The following is a 20,914-nucleotide window of genomic DNA, read 5'->3' as shown; positions in this document are numbered from 1 at the left end:
TACACGCCCACTGCTGACTCAGCCAGCCGTTGCCGAGGCAACCCACCCCAACTGAGATACACGCCCACTGCAGCCAGCCGTTGCCGAGGCAACCCGACCCTACTGAGATACACGCCCACTGCTGACGCAGCCTGCCACTGCTGAGGCAACACGCTACAACGAAGAGACTCAGCCGCAGGGCGTGGCGGAGACCACAGCAGAGCCGGCAGGAACAGCACGAATCACACAACAGCAGGTCGGAGCCTCGGCAGCCAAACAGTGCCTAGTCTGCCTTCTAGCTGGGCAGGACACCTGATCGGACATCCAAAAATAAAGCCCAAACCCGTCAACACAGAGCATTTGAGAAAAAAAAAAAAAAAAAGGGTTTTTTAATGAGCTCTGTTGCAGCAGAATCAAACATAGCAGCATAACAGCCCTGAATGAACAACAGAGTGCACAGCTCAGCAATTAAACCCCTGTAAAGTACAAACTGTCTCCTCAAGCAGCTCCCTGACCCCTCTATATCCAAAAGACTGACATTAGGCAGGGATCATCCTGGGACAAGGAGAGCAGAAAAAGAAACTGGTAGCATCCCTCGCTGTGCCACAGCTACTAGAGGTGCAACCCAGACAAGCAGGGTCTGGAGTGGACCTCAGCAGTCGTACAGCGAAGGGGCTAGACTGGTAGAAGGAAAACCAAGCAACAGAAATACTTCATCATCAACATTCTGGGTGTCCACTCAGAGACCCAAACGAAAAGTCAGCAACTACGCAGACGACCAGCGGACAAATCCACAAAGATGGGAAGAAACCAGCGCAAAAAGGAGGAAAACACCCAAAACCAGAACACCTCGCCTCCTAGAAAGGACCAAAACTCCTCACCAGCAAGGGAGCAAAGCTGGACGGAGAATGACTGTGACGAAATGACGGAATTAGACTTCAGAAGATGGATAATGAGAAACTTTTGTGAGCTAAAAGATCATGTATTAAATCAATGCAAAGAAACTAAGAACCTTGAAAAAAGATTCGAGGAAATGATAACAAGAATGGATACCTTAGAGAGGAATCTGAATGAATTAAAGGAGCTGAAACACACAATACGAGAACTTCGCGAAGCAAACGCAAGTTTCAATAGCCGAATTGACCAAGCAGAAGAAAGAATATCTGAAGTCGAAGACCAACTCAATGAAATAAAACGAGAAACCAAGATCAGAGAAAAAAGCGCAAAAAGGAATGAACAAAGTCTCCAAGAAATGTGGGACTATGTGAAAAGACCTAACCTACGTTTGATAGGTGTACCAGAAGGGGACGAAGAGAATGAATCCAAGCTGGAAAATACTCTTCAGGACATCATCCAGGAAAATTTCCCCCACCTAGCAAGACAGGCCAACACTCAATTGCAGGAAATTCAGAGAACACCACAAAGATATTCCGCAAGAAGAGCAACCCCAAGGCATATAATCGTCAGATTCAACAGGGTTGAAATAAAGGAGAGAATACTAAGGGCAGCCAGAGAGAAAGGTCAGGTCACCCACAAAGGGAAGCCCATCAGACTCACAGCAGATCTCTCGGCAGAAACACTACAAGCCAGAAGAGAGTGGGGGCCAATATTCAACATTCTTAAAGAAAAGAACTTTCAACCCAGAATTTCATATCCAGCCAAACTGAGCTTCAGAAGTGAAGGAAGAATAAAATCCTTTGTGAACAAGCAAGTACTCAGAGATTTTGTCACCACCAGGCCTGTTTTACAAGAGCTCCTAAAAGAGGCACTACACATAGAAAGGATCAATCAGTACCAGCCATTCCAAAATCACACTGAATGCTAAAGAGCTTCAACATAATGAAGAATCTACAACAACTAACAGGCAAAACAGCCACTTAGCATCAAAATGGCAGTATCAAATTCACACATAACAATATTAACCCTAAATGTAAATGGACTAAATGCACCAACCAAAAGACACAGACTGGCAAATTGGATAAAAATCCAAAACCCATCAGTTTGCTGTATCCAGGAAACCCATCTCACATGCAAGGATACACAAAGGCTCAAAATAAAGGGATGGAGGAAGATTTACCAAGCTAATGGAAAGCAAAAAAAAGCAGGAGTTGCAATTCTCATCTCTGATAAAATAGACTTTAAAGCAACAAAGATCAAAAGAGACAAAGAAGGCCATTACATAATGGTAAAAGGATCGATACAACAAGAAGAGCTAACGATCCTAAACATATATGGACCCAACACAGGAGCACCCAGATACATAAGGCAAGTTCTTAATGACTTACAAAAGGACTTAGACTCCCACACAATAATAGTGGGAGACTTTAACACTCCACTGTCAATACTAGACAGATCAACCAGACAGAAAATCAACAAGGATATCCAGGGCTTGAACTCAGAACTGGAGCAAGCAAACCTGGTGGACATTTACAGAACTCTCCACCCCAAATCCACAGAATACACATTCTTCTCAGCCCCACATCACACCTACTCAAAAATTGACCACATAATTGGAAGTAAAGCACTGCTCAACAAATGCAAAACAACTGAAATCATAACAAACAGCCTCTCAGACCATAGTGCAATCAAGTTAGAACTCAGAATTCAGAAACCGACCCAGAACCGCACAGCTTCATGGAAACTGAACAACTGGCTCTTGAATGTTGACTGGGTAAACAACGAAATGAAGGCAGAAATAAAGAAGTTCTTCGAAACCAATGAGAACGAAGACACAACGTGCCAGAACCTCTGGGACACATTTAAAGCAGTCTCTAGAGGAAAGTATATAGCAATAAGTGCCCATATGAGGAGAATGGAGAGATCCAAAATTGACACCCTATCGTCAAAATTGAAAGAGCTAGAGGAGCAAGATCAAAAAAACTCAAAACCCAGCAGAAGACAAGAAATTACTAAGATCAGAGCTGAGCTGAAGGAGATTGAGACACGAAAAACCCTTCAAAAAATCAATAAATCCAAGAGCTGGTTTTTTGAAAAGATCAACAAAATAGACAGACCACTAGCCAGATTGATTAAAAAAAAGAGAGAGAACAATCAAATAGATGCAATAAAAAATGAAAAAGGGGAAATCACCACAGATTCCACAGAAATTCAAACCATCATCAGAGAATATTACAAACAACTCTATGCGCATAAACTAGTAAACCTGGAAGAAATGGATAAATTCCTGGACTCCTGTGTCCTCCCAAGCCTAAACCAGGAGGAAGCTGAAACTATGAATAGACCAATAACAAGGTCTGAAGTCGAGGCAGCAATTAAGAGCCTACCTCACAAAAAAAGCCCAGGTCCAGACGGGTTCACAGCCGAATTCTACCAGACACACAAGGAGGAGCTGGTACCATTCCTTCTAAAACTATTTCAAACAATCCAAAAAGAGGGAATCCTTCCCAAATCATTTTATGAGACCAACATCATCCTGATACCAAAACCCGGCAGAGACCCAACGAGAAAAGAAAACTTCAGCCAATATCCATGATGAACATAGATGCAAAAATCTTCAATTAAATATTGGCAAGCCGATTGCAACAGCAAATCAAAAAACTTATTCATCATGATCAAGTAGGATTCATCCCGGGGATGCAAGGCTGGTTCAACATACGCAAGTCTATCAACGTAATTCACCACATAAACAGAACCAAAAACAAAAACCACATGATTATCTCAATTGACGCAGAGAAGGCATTTGACAAAATTCAACAGCCCTTTATGCTAAAAACCCTCAATAAACTCGGTATCAATGGAACGTATCTCAAAGTAATAAAAGCTATTTATGACAAACCAACAGCCAATATCATACTGAATGGGCAAAAACTGGAAGCATTCCCTTTGAAATCTGGCACTAGACAAGGATGCCCTCTCTCACCACTCCTATTCAATATAGTACTGGAAGTTCTAGCCAGAGCAATCAGGCAAGAAAAAGAAATAAAGGGTATTCAAATAGGAAAGGTGGAAGCCAAATTGTCTCTATTTGCAGACGACATGATAGTATACCTAGAAGACCACATTGCCTCAGCCCAAAAACTCCTGAAACTGATAAGCAACTTCAGCAAAGTCTCAGGATATAAAATCAATGTGCAAAAATCACAAGCATTCGTCTACACCAATAACAGACTTAAAGAAAGCCAAATCAAGAGCGAACTGCCATTCGCAATTGCTACAAAAAGAATAAAATACCTTGGAATACAACTCACAAGGAACGTAAGGGACCTCTTCAAGGAGAACTACAAACCACTGCTCAACGAAATCAGAGAGGACACAAACAGATGGAGAAACATTCCATGTTCATGGTTAGGAAGAATTAATATCGTGAAAATGGCTATACTGCCCAAAGTAATTTACAGAATCAACGCTATCCCCATCAAGCTACCATTGACTTTCTTCACAGAACTGGAAAAAACCACCATGAACTTCATATGGAACCAAAAGAGAGCCCGCATAGCCAAGTCAATTCTAAGCAAAAAGAACACAGCAGGGGGCATCACACTACCGGATTTCAAACTATACTACAAGGCTACAGTAATCAAAACAGCATGGTACTGGTACCAAAACAGAGATATAGAACAATGGAACAAAACAGAGGCACCAAAGGCAACACAACATACATACAACTATACAATCTTTGATAAACCTGACAAAAACAAGCAATGGGGCAAGGATTCCATGTTTAACAAATGGTGTTGGGAAAACTGGCTAGCCATGTGCAGAAAGCAGAAACTGGACCCCTTCCTGACACCTTACACTAAAATTAACTCCAGATGGATTAAAGACTTAAACATAAGACCTGGCACCATAAAAACCCTAGAAGGAAATCTAGGCAAAACTATCCAGGACATAGGAGTAGGCAAGGACTTCATGAACAAAACACCAAAAGCATTGGCAACAAAAGCCAAAATAGACAAATGGGACCTAATGAAACTCCACAGCTTCTGCACGGCAAAAGAAACAGTCACTAGAGTGGATCGGCAACCAACAGAATGGGAAAAAATTTTCGCAGTCTACCCATCTGACAAAGGGCTGATATCCAGAATTTACAAACAACTCAAGCAGATTTACAGGAAAAAAACAAACAAGCCCATTCAAAAGTGGGCAAAGGATATGAACAGATACTTTACGAAAGAAGACATATATGAGGCCAACAATCATATGAAAAAATGCTCATCGTCACTGGTCATCAGAGAGATGCAAATCAAAACCACATTGAGATACCATCTCACGCCACTTAGAATGGCGATCATTAAAAAATCTGGAGACAACAGATGCTGGAGAGGATGTGGAGAAAAAGGAACACTTTTACACTGTTGGTGGGAGTGTAAATTAGTTCAACCATTGTGGAAGACGGTGTGGCGATTCCTCAAGGCCTTAGAAATAGAAATTCCATTTGACCCAGCAATCCCATTACTGGGTATATATCCAAAAGACTATAAATCGTTCTACTATAAGGACACATGTACACGAATGTTCATTGCAGCACTGTTTACAATAGCAAAGACCTGGAATCAACCCAAATGCCCATTGATAATAGACTGGATTGGAAAAATGTGGCACATATACACCATGGAATATTACGCAGCAATCAGAAATGATGAGTTCGTGTCGTTTGTAGGGACATGGATGAATCTGGAGAACGTCATCCTCAGCAAACTGACACAAGAACAGAAAATGAAACACCGCATATTCTCACTCATAGGTGGGTGATGAAAAATGAGAACACATGGACACAGAAAGGGGAGTACTAAACACTGGGGTCTATTGGGGGGAAAAGGGGAGGGTCAGTGGGAGGGGGAGGTGGGGAGGGATAGCCTGGGGAGAAATGCCAAATGTGGGTGAAGGGGAGAAGAAAAGCAAAGCACACTGCCATGTGTGTACCTACGCAACTGTCTCGCATGCTCTGCTCATGTACCCCAAAACCTATAATCAAATAAAAAATTAAAAAAAAAAAAAAAAAAAAAAAAGAAGACACACACTGGCTAGTCAGTGATATGCACATAAAGAACAAAATAAAATACTATCTTATACTCATTCAACTGGCAATTAAGTAAGAAGTCTGATAATACCAAGTGTTAAGTAGGACAGGAAACAGCCAGATTTCTTTTATATTGTTGGTGATAGTAAAACTCATAAAACCACTTTGAAACACAGGTGATCAGTATTGTGTAAAAGTAATATTTTCATACTCTGTTCCAGAATTTCTAGTCCTAGATATCTAACCCACAAAGATGTATACACATATATGTCAAGAAACATGTGAAAATGTCAACAGTAATATTATCCATAACAGCAAAAATGAAAATAACCAAAGTACTCATCTAGAGACACATGTAAAAATAGTTATGATATACTCACATATAACAGAATATTTTTAAGCGGTGAAAACAAACAGCTATGCCAAAAACCATGAGTAAATCTTCGTACCATACTGATGAGTCAAAATTGCCTAACCTCATATAACACATCATATCATTTTTATGAATAACTAAACAATAAATTGTTTCCTCATAATTTTGTATATGATAAAACTTTGAATAAAAAGGTTCAGAAACATATTTAAGTTCACAAAGCTCACAGGGCTATAATTTATCCGAGGCTTATTTGAAACCAGATCCTACATACTTATCTACACATTTATACTACATTCATTTACCACTGGAAATAGTAAGAAAGATTATATGACCTGTTCAAAATCATGTATCAAGGTAGTGACAGGTTTAGGACTATTCGATATTAAGTACTGCATACCAGGCATTATGGCAAGTACTTTATGAGACTTACTGTTAGATACTCTTTCTATTCCATTAGCTCATTTAGTTATGAAGTCTCAAAATGGACATGACCGATTAATTTGATTTTCCATAATGTCTATCGGTCAAACGATTCATCACAATAACTAAATTTGCTATACCCTGTACTTCTGCATGCACATGTATTGTAATATTCATGCCTACAAAAAGTATAAAAATAGTATAATGCAAAATTATCTGCACACTTCTTATACTCCAATAAATGCAAATATATTTAAATTTTATGTTTTAGTCAGTTGTGGGAGATGATTTAATTTGATATTACACTGAATAACATTTTTAGAAAATGCTACTCACCTGCACTGAGTAGTCTGAATCATTTTCTTGAGGTAAAGGATGAGGTGCTCCCTGTGATTCCTGAAGTTTTTCTTTTAACTTAGCATTTTCTTGCTCTTTTTGAAATAGCTGATCCTGAAGATTAATAACACTTTGCCGGAGCATAGCTTCATTCGATTTTGTGGTTTCAAAACAAATATGTAACTCATTGTAAAGCTGTTTTAAAAAATATATCCAAAGTATATTAATAATCAATAAAGCTAGTGTCTGTGTGTGTGCGCGTGTATATATATACACGCGTGCGCGCACGCACACACACACACACACACACACACACATATATATATATGAACTGTGTAAACATAGTCCTTGCCCTCAGGTTATTTTAATAGTCTGAGAGAGAAAGAAGATATAAACACAAAAAAACTAAATTATATACTTTTTAGTATTTAATTTTTTAACATTTAAAATTTCATATTAATAACTAAAAAAGATGCAAGAAAGGCAACATGTATTATTAGCCAGTGTAATTTAGGAAAAGAATGCCAAATTTCTGAGAAAGAAAATACTTTAATTTAGCTATATTAATCATGGAGGGAATTATGAAAAAGAACCTGATCTGAGCCATGACAATATAATTGGAATCGACCAAAAACAAAAATTCTAAAGATAGAAGAAATGTGAAAAAAATTATGTACAATGATAGAAAAGGACAGAAAGGAGCTAAGGGTATCAGTTTAATTGGACTTAATACATATATTTGAAAGAAAATAAAATTTATTAAGAGTTAATTAATGTTGAATTCTACTTTCTTATTAAGTAACCTACTGCCAGGAGGAGCAGAAGGAATAATAAGAGACAAAGTTGGCTGGGCATGTTGGTTCACGCCTGTAATCCCAACACTCTGGGATGCCGAGATAAGTGGATCATGAGGCCAGGAGCTCAAGACCAGCCTGACCAACATGGCGAAACCCCATCTCTACTAAAACATATTAAAAAATTAGCTGGGCATGGTGGGGCGTGCCTGTAGTCCCAGCTACTTGGGAGGCTGAGTCAGGAGAATCACTTGAACCTGGAAAGTGGAGGTTTCAGTGAGCCAAGATTGTGCCACTGCACTCCAGCCTGGGCAAGAGTGTGAGACTTCGATTCAAAAATAAATAAATTAATTAATTAAATAAAATAAATTTTAAAGAGACAAAGTCAAGCACTAAGACTGTAGATAGAATGTAAAAGCTCTTCAATAACAGATTAAGAGGATGGACCTGTTCTGTAGACAACAGGGAGTTACTGAAAACCTTAAACAGTGTGAAAAACTAGAAGCAACATTTTGAAGGCTTGAATAACTTTAAAACCTTTTTAAGTTAAGGCAATATGCATTAGATAAATTTAAAACCATGAGACAACATATAACATATAAGTGCTATCATATAGAGAATAATATAGGGTTAATTGTATGCCTCCAGCACTTGTAAACTTGCTTGGTAATGAAAATCCTAATGTATAATTGTGATTTAATGAGATATAATTCAATCTGTGGTAGCTGATTTACATACAGAATCTGTATGTATATCTGCAGCTGACACTAGAAAAGTGACCTGAGTGAAGATATGTGTGTGTGTGTGTGTGTGTGTGTGTGAGCGTGTGTAGTTTCAAAGGCTAATAGCAAAATCATATAATAAGAGCAAAACCCCCAAGTGGAAAATCTCAAAATTGTGTAGATGCTACAGTAAGTTTTTAGGTTTTCTCATTTCATTAAAGATACAGAACATCTTCCATTAGTTGGCCTTGCCTCATGGGAAGAAACTCACAGACATAAAAGATTATAAACCTTTAGTTCATCTAGAAACCTAGGATTTATGTACATTTCTGTATGCATGTTATACCTCCGTTTTTTAAATTTAAAATTTAAAAAGGCTTCTAAAACCTTTCATTAATACGTCTCCGGAAACATAATTTGTCACAAAAATAAGACCCTCCAAAGTTCCATACCACTGGTATATAATTAGCTCAACATACCTTTTATCTTTTATTAAAAAAATATATCTCTGGCTGGGCATGGTGGCTCACACCTGTAATCTCAGCACTTTGGGAGACCAAGGGGGGCAGATTGCCTGAGCTCAGGAGTTCAAGACCAGCCTGGGCAACATAATGAATCCCCGTCTCTATCAAAAACACAAAAAATTACCCAGGCATGGTAGCGTGTGCCTGTAGCCCCACTACTTGGAAGGCTGAGGTAAGAGGATCAATTGAGCCCAGGAGGTCAAGGCTGCAGTGAGCCAAGATTGTACCATTGCACTCCAGCCTGGGTGACAGAGGGAGACTCTGTCTTAAAAAAAATAAAACTATCTATCTATCTATATTACTGTGGATATACATAATCCACTTCACTTCATAGCCAAAGTCTAAGCAATTTTTTAGAAGTGTTGCCTATATGATTCATTTAAAAAAACAGAACATCAATTTATACTTTCCCTTCCTATTACACCGTTATACCAGAAAGCATGTCCAGTGTCCTTTCCACAGCTGATACCATCAGATATTCTAGGAGGGAAGAAAGAGTAGGAAGCTGACAGCTTTGAGGGACAATGAAGAGGTCAGAGTGCCTACTTGTACTGTGCTGCTGCTCTCATGAGTGGGTTCAGGGTAGAAAAGAAAAAGCAAACCCTGCACACAAGAGCTAAACTGGCTAGGGAGAGTTGAAACTATGAGTGAGGGTCTTCTCTTCACTGCACAGTCACTTTTTCAGTGAATATTTAACCACTTTCTAATCTCAGGAGCTTTACTTACACTAACCAATGTTTACCCAATCAGTACAAATAAATCCCTCTGAGGTAAATAATAGAAGTTATTATTAAAGAATTCACATAGTTCAAATATTTGAGAACCCATTGACACTGGTAAGTGCTGACAAAGAAAACCACATACCTTCCCTCCTAATGACCAAGGTACAGGCATGATGCTAGTGTATGGTCAGGACTGAGGACCAATTTACTGGCCACTAGTGCCAAGAGTGTGGTATACCTTACTCTTGGGTGTTACATCTTGGGACCTTCTTCCACAAATATAGGACTCTCGGTCTATTCATTTATGGAAGATGGCTCTATCTTAATGTATCTCCTCTCTTGTCTAACTTCTGTCTTGCTTCATAAAATAGAGGACTAATAGCACTCTTCTTGCATTCTCTACGTTGCTCTCTCTGACATGCAGTTTAAGCAGTTGCATTCCTATTCAGAAGTTGCCCTGACTTCTGAATGTGATATGACTGGGCGAGTAAAATTACTCTGGGACAAACTCTATGTCTTGCACTGAATATCCATCCTTCCAAGCAGCAGATGAAAAAGAACTGAAAAAGTCCATATCAAATTAGACCAGCTTTGCTCTAGGTATTGGGTCAAACTTATTCCTGAGCTTACTCCAAACATACATCACCTACTTGCCTGTTTTCTTTGTTGGCTGACTGGATTTCATGTATTTAATAGTAATGAGATCACCCAGTTGTGAACTTAGAGCACAGGAAGCAAAGATAGTCCTCCAGCCATTTTTAATTCTAGGCCTCAGTTCAGCAGTAAACTTGGTTAAAACTGCCTTCAACAAGGTTAAATCTATTTTTATTTCTAAAGTGTTTTTTGGTGACAAGACCTCTGAGTAATAAAATGTTTATTTCTCTAGGAGATCCTGCAAGAAGGCAAAAGCTTAGGATGTTCCAGTGCCCTGGGTAGATTCCATCTTATTCTCATTCCATTAATAAAAGTAGAGTTAAAAAAAAAAAGTTCTCAAGTGAGTAAATTAGGCAGTATGATAAATACATTCATCCACATTGCTTTAGGCATCCTGAGTTAGCTTGCTTTCTCCCTATTAGCAATACTTTTTTTTTTTTTTTTTTTTTTTTTTTGAGACAGAGTCTGGCTCTGTCTTCAGGCACCAGGCTGGAGTACAGTGGCACCATCTCGGCTCACTGTAACCTCCACCTCCTGGGTTTAAGCAATTCTCCTGCCTCTCAGTCTCTTAGTAGCTGGGACTACAGGTACGCACTACCACACCCAGCTAATTTTTTTTGTATTTTTAGTAGATACAAGGTTTCAACATGTTGGTCAGGATGGTCTCCATCTCTTGACCTTGTGATCCGACCACTTTGGCCTTCCAAAGTGCTTTGGTGGCTTGAGTCACTGCGCCTGGCCAACATTCCTTACAACAGTTTTCAGAGAGGCTCTTTTCTCTACAATTTCTTTCCTCTAATAATCCAAAAAGCTTGAATGGATCATAATTTTTTTGGTAAGATTCTGTACTGTAAAATTTAATCATATATTATATTATATATGTTAGAAGTATAATCACTATAATTCATATGTAATATATTATCCACTATTCTTCATGCTATTTTCTGTTGAAGAAATTAAAGTGAAAAAGGTTAAAAAGGTCAGGAGACAGAAAGCAAGTTAGAAATAAGACTTCAAACTCCCAACTCCTTTCATTTTGGGGGGTTTAGACTGAAGAGTTCCTTTTCAAATATTTTTATTAGTGTTAAACAACTAGATGATATTTTATATATCTTAAAAATTTTGAAAATGTGTATGTTCTATTACCCAATAATAATAATTTGTTTAAGGATTAAAATATTCCAAATTTAGTAAATATACTAAAGTCATTCCCTCAGTACCCACAAGGTTGTTTCCAGGACCCAAGTGGATACCAAAAATCTGCAAATGCAGAAGTCCTTTATATAAAATGGGACAGTATTTGCTTATAAACTATGTATATCCTCCTGTATACTTTAAGCCATCTCTGAATTACATATAATACCTAATACAATGTAAACACTATGCAAATAGTTGTTATACAGTTTTTTTGTATTAATTAATTTTTATTGTTATATTGCTATTTTTTATTTTTTTTCCCAAATATTTTCAATACATGGTTGTTTGAATATTTGAATGGGGATGTAGCCCATGGACACAGAGTGCCAACAATATTTGCAACACTGACTGAAACAATAAATTCTTCAAGTGAAAACTGTACTATTTATAGCCAAAAACAAGAAGACTAATTTAACATGTAATTTAATATGCTACCTCCTTATTTTCCTAGTTTGATAACAGCTTAAATAATATGGTCACCAAATAGAATAAAAAGTTATAAAATACATATTAGTACCCCAACCATGTTAGATGGTCTAGAAATCATAAATGCTGACATAATTACCTATCAATATTTAAATCATATACATGGATATAAAGGATGTACAGAGATATTAAAATATTGAAAATTATATGAATGGCTACATGCTCAGAGGAAGAGAACACCCTAGATTACTTTTATTTATCTTGACAGGTGTTTTCTCCTAGAAAAGCCTCCCACACTATATGATTGGTAGATTCGTGTATGAGACTAATGATTTGTTATGGAGAGCTCTGGGAAAACATGATTCACCTCTTTTCTGTGCTCAAAACCTTTTTCCAATTTTCTTTCTTTACCTTTGTCTACTCTCCCCAATCCCCGCATTCTACCACTTGGGATAACTGTTTTTATCTTTTCAGATAATTAAACAGATATTATACATATCTACTTAATAAATGAGAAAGAATAGGGAATGGAAGGGCAAGAAAAAGGGGTGAAGAATTGAGAGAAAGAGAACAGAGGAAACAAAATTCATTAAAACAGTAACTAGGACCTAACTCTTAAAGAAGCTTAATAAGAACTGAAGATAAATTGTTAATGCAATATTTTTTAATTCAACTCACTTGAGTCTTACAGCTAAATCTCAATTATTATTTGAAAATATTTAAATAAATCTATATGAAAATATATTTGAAATTTTGAGTAAATAATTTCATCTCACTATTGCAAGGATTATTCAAATTTGTTGGAAAAAAATCTAAAAATATGTGTAGACAAGTACTAAAGATAATTACTACATATAATGCTCTAGATAAAGAATGAATAATCTGATATAAATGAACAGTAAAGTCTGAACAACAGCACACCTGACAAGGCAGTATGATCATTCCAAAATTTTAAAATCCTGCACTACACAACTATTACATTTTTGAGGAGAAAAAAACAGGGTCAGTAAAAAATCTTCAGAAGCTCAAAAAGTTAAAAAGTGTGATGTAATAGCAAGATAAAAGAAACCAAATGTGTACAATCAGGAGAAACAATGGCTAGAGAATGATGAAAGCCTTTTCACAGAGGAAGGTAACATGCTATACTCTGGTCACCAAAAACACTGTAGTGGAATCTTCTCAATAACATTTAACATAGATATGAGGATAAATATTCCAACATTAGAAATTATTAAGCATTGAAAAAACTTGGATGAGAATGGATAATGCAAGTTTGTAGAATCTGTTTAATAAGGCTTTTAAGGATAATATATCATCTTTCCACTTATAACTTAACTTTACTGGGGGCTTTCCAATAAAGTTTAAGGATTGCATTCTGGACCCAAGATTACCTACATCTGAAGTCTACACAGGTAGCTGTTTGACTTTAGACAACATTCTAAGCTTCAGTTACCTGATCTATAAAACAGGAATAAAAATGACAATACCACATTGGGTTGGTGCGAGGCTTAAACAATGAGGCAAAAGACCTATTGCCAGTGTCTGATACGCAATATGCTAAAACATGTTAACTATTATTATTACATGGCTACTAGGAGCAACTTACATTTTTACCTCACTTTACATAATACATTTCTAAAATAATTTGTATAAATGGAAACTCAGATTCTCCCTGACTTATAGTACAATTTTACATTCTTTCTTTATAACTGTGATCTAACTGGAAGGACTTCTCACTTGTATGGTGTTTCTCCACATTTTTCATCACCACAGAACCATTCATCCATTCATTGGTAATATGCAATTTAAATACTTTAGTCCATTTAATGGACGAGAGTAATATTTAAATTAAAATAGAAACATTGCCATAAAGTTTTAAAATACTCTTACAATTATGATGTTTAAATTGCATATCCAAAGTGGGACACCATAACATGCAATGTCTCAAGGTTCAGTAACTTAACATTTACTGATCATGAAGTAGGCAGGTCCCCTTAAAATCCATGACCCCCATACATTCTTATTATGGAATAATTTTAAAAGAATATGTTATGTAAGAACTAATTAAAAGTGAATTGGGCCAGGCACAGTGGCTCAGACCTATAATCTGAGCACTTTGGGAGGCTCAAGCAGGTGGATCACCTGAGGTCAGGAGTTTGAGATCAGCCTGGCCAACATGGCTAAAACCCCATCTCTATCGAAAAGTACAAAAATTAGCTAAGTGTGGTGGCGTATGCTTGTAGTCCCAGCTACTGGGGAGGGTGAGATGAAGGAATCACTTGAACCCAGGAAGCAGAGATTGCAGTGAGTTGAGATCGGGCCACTGCACTCCAGCTTAGGCGACAGTGAGACCCTGTCAATAAATAAACAAACAAAAAAATGAATTGCTCATGGTTAATACAATGTTATAGTTTCATAAAAAGAAGTCTTCTCTGGGTGGGTAGGGGGTAGGTCAGTGTATGCATGTGTGTGTATACGTACATATGTGTAGTCAATGCACTCTAATGAACAGTAATAATTTGAACTGATAACAAAGAGATGTTTGTTGCAGTTTTATTCACAATAGTAAAACACTTGAATAACATATATAACACTAGAAAAATAATTGTGACTGTCTAAAATAGTTAAATGTTATGATTTTTAAAAATATAATGTTAAAGTAAAAAATCGTGTGCTCACAGACATGTTAACATGCATTTTTAAAACTGAAATACTCAAAATGTTCACAGTATTTACCTCTGGGAGATGGAATTATAAAAGACTTTGTGTTTTTTTTTTTTTTTTAGTAACTATATACAGCTACCAAAATAATTGTAATGTCTACTAACTGTAAAAAAATTTATAAAGAATAAATAAAAAAAATATATTTTCAAATAGAGTCTAGTTGAGGATACTAATGAAAACTTTATGAACAACTATAAGCATCTAAACCAACTTCAAAACTAAAATATAACTGCAGGAATTACAATTTCAAAGTGAGTATCATCTTAAGTATCAGTGAAACCCCCAACTCCCATGCTACCCAAGGTAATATCTGAGAAACAAAAATAAAAGAAAAATGAAATTCAATCTAGAGAAAAAAATTACAAAAAATAGACTTAACCTAAGGAAAAGCAAACCAATTATTCAAGGTAGCACATCTCAGTTTATTGTCTTCTATTTTTTTTTTCTGCCTCGATACTATTCACAAACACAACATACCCCTATCATTTACATCTTTCATTTTCTATAATGATTCTTGAAAGGGATAAACATAATCCTAGAAGAAACGTGTGTAAAGTTTCAAAATGTACCCCAGATCACAATTTAGGTTATGGTAAGTTCTCCAAATAGGGGCATATAAGTTCTACTTCCCAAATTTAGTAAAGGTATACACTAAAGAATTTATGGTTTGAACAAGAGTTCACTTGGAAAAGCTATGAGAAATTAATTTGTCTCTTTGATATTTTATCTTCTTAGAAAAGTATTACTAGTGTGACACCATCAAGAAGAGCTTTTTTTTTTTTTTTTTGAGACAGAGTCTCAAAGTCTGTCACCAGGCACCAGACTGGAGTGCAGTGGCGCAATCTCGGCTCACTGCAACCTCCGCCTCCTGGGTTCAAGCAATTCAAGGAGAGCTTTCTTTATCCTTAGTCTTGGAACTGGCCCCCAGTTATGTTCCCATACTTCCTTCTACTACTATTATAACATACATCATTCTTACTTCTACCATTTAATGTCTGCTAGCAACTAATTTTAAACTGTAAGAGTTGTAAAATGAAGTAAAATGGTATATATGCAGATAACTGGGTGGGAAAGCTTTCAGGCACTGGAAGAAAGTGTACCTTGAAAGGTTAAATAAATGTTCAAGGAACAAAAACATGGTTTGTGGTGCTGAAGTAGAATGAATAAAAAGAGAAGGCAAAGATGAGATCAGAGAGATAATTTAGAACCAGAACATGTAGGGTCCCACAGGTTGTAGTAAGAACTTAGGTTTTTTATTTTTAATGGTCTGGGAAACCAGTGGAGGGACTTGAAGAGAGGAGTGATCTGATTTGACTCACAAAGTTTTGGCCATTTATATATCCTGGCACCTATTTTTGGAACATGCAAAAGGCTTAAGATCAAACCAAAGAAACGCAAGTTACTACAGTAATCCAGGTAATACATGATAGTGGCCTGGAGAGAATGGTGAAACAAGGGCAATGGGAACTAGTCGAATTCTGAACCTGTACTGAAAACATAACAGGCAATAGCTTTGTTCTGAACACATTCCAAGTGAGATGCCCATTAGGCATGCAAGGGAAGAGACATTAAGTCAAAAATTAGATATACTCTTTCCTAGAATACACTGAAGCGATCCAAGGTAGATAAACAAATTTGAGAATCATCGGCCTATAGACACTGGTAGAACATCCAAATCCAAAAATCTAAAATGCTCCAAAATCCAAAACATTTGTGAGCACCAGTATGATGTTCAAAGGAAATGCTCATTGGAGCATTTCAGATTTCAAATTTTCAGATTTGGGATGCTCAGCCAGTAAACGTAATGCAAATATTCCAAAATCCCAAAAACTCAAAATGTAAAGTATTTCTGGTTTCAGGTTCCAAGCATTTTAGATAAGGGATATTCAACCTGTAGAATAATTCTGAAAGTCAAGGAGAGATCCTAAGACTGAGGCCTGGGACATTTTAACATTTATAGGACATGGAGACTGGGTAGGACCAGAAAGAAACTAAAAAGAGATAGTCAGAAACTGAAGGAAGAAAACCACACAATTATAGTACACTGGAAGCCAAGAGGGGGAAAAAAATATTTCAAAAAACAGAAACTTATCAAGGGGGGAAAAAGAGAAAACAATTAAAATAATTAATAAGGTATAGTGTTACAAATCCTTTTAGCAATGGAGCCTGGTTTAGAAACAAAAAACACAGTGGGCAATCCCACCCGTAAAACAAAAAGGTGGCACTGCTGTAGATGAAGTGGACAGAATAGACTGTATCTTCCTGCTTGCTGTTATCTAGGGAAAACACAAAGGGAACACAAAATACACTGAAAACCACTGTTACAAAGCATCATTTAAAAATATGTGTTTAAGTTTTAAGGTAATTTATATCATGTTAATTATAGACATTAGATTTTCAGTGGTTTTTTTTTTTAGAACAAGAGTAAGATCAAAAGGAAAAATCCAATAATTTTAGAGAAATAATATGAACTGCATTATTTAACCTCTCTAAGCCTCACTCACCTCAACTATTAATATTAAATAATTCTATATAAATTATGTATGTAAACAATTTAGCACTCTACACAAAACATATGAAAAACTCAATAAAGGTATTTTTTTAATTACTAGATAAAATTATTGCTGCTGAGTCAGTCAGCACACCCACATACTTGGGTAAACCTTCTTGAAGGGTTCCTAAAACAACTGTAAAGTAAAAGACTACTGAACGGAAACACAAAATAGAGAAAAATATTGATCCTAAAGACCTCCTCAGTAATCCTCTTTGTGTTTGTGAAGATTTGCCAAAAAAAAGTACAAATTTTATAATGAAAGTCTGCCTTAAGTCATAAACTAGAATCATACTTAACAAAATAATTTCTTGTAACAGCAGGCTGAGGAATTCCATTCTCCAATTCCTTTCCCATTTTGAAACTATACTCTTAGTATATTTCACAGTAGCTATCTCAATACCACTTTATAAAAATAATACCCTACAGAGTAAATTTGTAACTATATTTTAAGTGAATCAGCTCTAAAAACCATAAAGAAAACTCCCAAATTTTAAATATTACCAAATTGAACCATCATTCACTTCTAATTTCAGGAAACATATGTATAAAAAAGTAATAATGAAATGCTTGAAATCTGAAAAAATCTAAATTCTATATGTTTATAAGTTCATAGACATACATTTGCATCTTAATTATAGAATAAAAGCATACTTTTTGATATGATATACTTTCAGCTGTGTGAACATCTTCCTGATTTCTCAGTGCTTTTTGTGTGTCCATATTGAGAACCTGAAGCTGCTGGATCAGCTCTGCTTGCTGAGCTGTATGTGTACTGTTCTGTTTGTAAAGATTCTGCAGCTCCTGCAATTCCTTCCTGTGCAAAGCAAGTAATAAACAGAGAAAAGTATAGATAAAGATCATCTCAGTTAAATAATCGTGTTCATCTAAGGTTACAAATTGGCATTCTATTTTTCATCTACCATTTGTACTACAGGCAAACTTATTTATAAAACAACTAAGTATTTAATATTTATCACATACACATAGAAAGTATTGATACAACTACTATGATTTTCAAACCCAGATACATATTAATTTTTTTGTAGCTTGATAGTAATAAAAACCATGGATATACATAGTACCACTTTTTATTTAAATTAAGTAAATGCTTCAGTTTCAAGAATTAACAAGTAGTGAGGTTAACTATGGTTATTAGACAGTTTTGAACAAGGAAACATCAACCTCATATTATTATACAGAACTTTAAATATATTAAAAAGAGTCCCAAAGGGCATATTTAGGTTTTGAAACCAAAGTTCCTTAAAGCACAACTGCCAATTCTAGTTTGTAAGCTAAGGGTCCTGAGCTGGGATTCCTGTGACTCCTCTAATCCAGCTTGAAGGAACAGATGAGGTAAGAAAGTCAGAAAGTCACAAGGAAAATCCAGTCCTTCTAACCTACCCAGGATGAAACTGATAAACAGGAGAACAAGTGAACTGGTGATGGCAATGATCGCACTAACAGTCTAGGAGAACCGCACCTTAGAGATAGAGGTTTCCAGATTGCTGTGGTAGTGAGTCCTGTGTGATACAGATCATACAAAACTGAAAATTCTTTTTTATATTTAATTTGAACAGTAAAATATTTATAAAGCTCTATTTCATCAAAATATACTATAAACAGTAGTCTCTTGGTATCTACAGGAGAATGGTTTCAAGATCCACTTTGAATATGAAAATTTATAGATGCTCAAGTTCCTTATATAAAATGATGTAGTTTTGCATTTAATCTGTGCACAACCTCCCAAATACTTTAAGTCATCTCTAGATTACTTATAATACCTAATACAAAGTACATGCTATGTAAATAATGTTATACTGTACTCTTCAGGGAAAATTAACAAGAAAAAAGTCTGTACACGTTCAGTACAGATGCAACCACTCATTTTATTCCCCTGATATTTTCAATCAGTGATTGGATGAATCCATGGATATGAAAGGATGATCGTACTTATATAATATTTTGGGCTGGGTGTGATGACTCACACCTGTAATCCCAGCACTCTAGGAGGCCGAGGAGGGCAGATCACAAGGTCAAGAGATGGAGACCATTCTGGCCAACATGGTAAATCCCATCTCTACTAAAAATACAAAAATTAGCTGGGTGTGGTAGCAGATGCCTGTAATCCCAGTTATTCATGAGGCTGATGCAGAAGAATCACTTGAACCCAGGAAGTGGAGGTTACAGTGAGCCAAGATTGCTCCACTACACTCCAGCCTGGCAACAGAGCAAGACTCCATCTCAAAAGAAAACAAAATTTAAAAAATCAAAAAATATATATTTGTATTTAAATATTTAACATATATAAGATATATATATTTTTATATACAATCTTGAAGATTGTATTTCTTAATGGAACTTTTTCTTTACCTATAAGCTTTAACTACTCATTCATTCACATAAGATAAGTCTTAAAGAGAATAAAAGAAATATGCAGGCAGTTGTTGAAGATGGAAAAAAATTAGTATGGGAGCAAATAGTTCTGTTCTTTAGCAATTTAGAACATTAATATTCTCAAACCACAAGCCCTGCATCCATACAGATACATGGACATAAACCATTTTCCTGTAACTATTTAAAAAACTGAAACATGCAGAAAATAGCAGTCAAAAATGGAGAAGCAGAGAGGAGAAAGCCAATAATGGCACAATGCCTGCAGGAAATATAATACAAGAGGGGGGGAAAAGACCCTAGTAATAATGCATGATGATTATTGCCATTTTCATGAATAATACTAGCAAAAATTGTCAAAGGAAATACCCAACAGTACAGGAGAAAATTCTATCGTAGTTAAGACATGTAAGCCAGGATACCTAAAAAACAAGTTGCATTTAGAAAGGAGACATGATTAAGATAAAACATATCTTTCACTACAGTGCAAAACAGCAAATTTATTTATATTTCAATGTTAGAAGACATCTGGTATTTCTTATTGTGAAGGCCTGAATCAGTAGCTGTTCTGTATTTAAGGATAATGTACAACAAAATATATGTATCTTTAGTCATAAGAAACACACTGAAGAGTAGGACGATGCTCAAACGTTTATAAGGCTTTGCAAATTAAAAATCAATCTAAAAAAAGCACATTTTTCTCTACCATCTCATGCCATTTTCTGGGCATGCTCTCAATAAGCGGAACTGAAACATAATCTTACACTATGTAGATACATTTATTTCTCTCTATCTCCCCACACCACCACAGAAAAGTAGAAGTGATGGTATGTACACCAAATCTGCAAATACAAACAGCACACGAGGCTCACGGAAAGCACTGAAATTGTCTAGACCTTTCCTCATTTGAAAACAAGTAAAGTAAAACAGGAGGGGCCAAGATGGCAGACTAGAAACAGTTGTGGTAGTAGGCCTGCACAAAGAAAAACCAAAACTACTAGTGAATTCTGCACTGTCAACTGAGGCATCCAAGTTCTCTCACTGGGACTGACTAGGCATTTGGCACAACCCACGGAGAGCGAGGAAAAGTAGGGTGGTGCCCAATCTCTTCTGGC

The 20,914-nt window shown here is 36.3% G+C and overlaps 1 protein-coding gene across 13 annotated transcripts in view; it reads right to left on the bottom strand.

Annotated features, from left to right (window-relative positions):
* CNTLN (centlein) overlaps positions 1-20,914 on the bottom strand; it is a 329,556-nt gene that overhangs the window by 191,966 nt on the left and 116,676 nt on the right. For 12 of the 13 annotated variants that reach the window (XR_013534372.1, XR_008481669.2, XM_054256412.2 and 9 more), the window contains 2 exons: positions 18,060-18,218; positions 7,092-7,286 (listed from right to left, as the gene is read on the bottom strand). Coding sequence is in view for 11 of the 13 variants with exons in the window: in XM_054256412.2 (XP_054112387.2) it covers positions 7,092-7,286; positions 18,060-18,218 (354 nt within the window). In the remaining 2 variants the exon portion in view is untranslated. Of the gene's footprint in view, positions 1-7,091; positions 7,287-8,952; positions 17,131-18,059; positions 18,219-20,914 lie in introns of those variants that run through there. The other variant, XM_078369745.1, reaches the window with a different exon arrangement.

The sequence above is a fragment of the Callithrix jacchus genome, chromosome 1 (assembly GCF_049354715.1).
Source record: "Callithrix jacchus isolate 240 chromosome 1, calJac240_pri, whole genome shotgun sequence".
Classification (NCBI taxonomy): Eukaryota; Metazoa; Chordata; class Mammalia; order Primates; family Cebidae; genus Callithrix; species Callithrix jacchus.
This window is presented reverse-complemented; position numbering and strand designations above follow the sequence as displayed.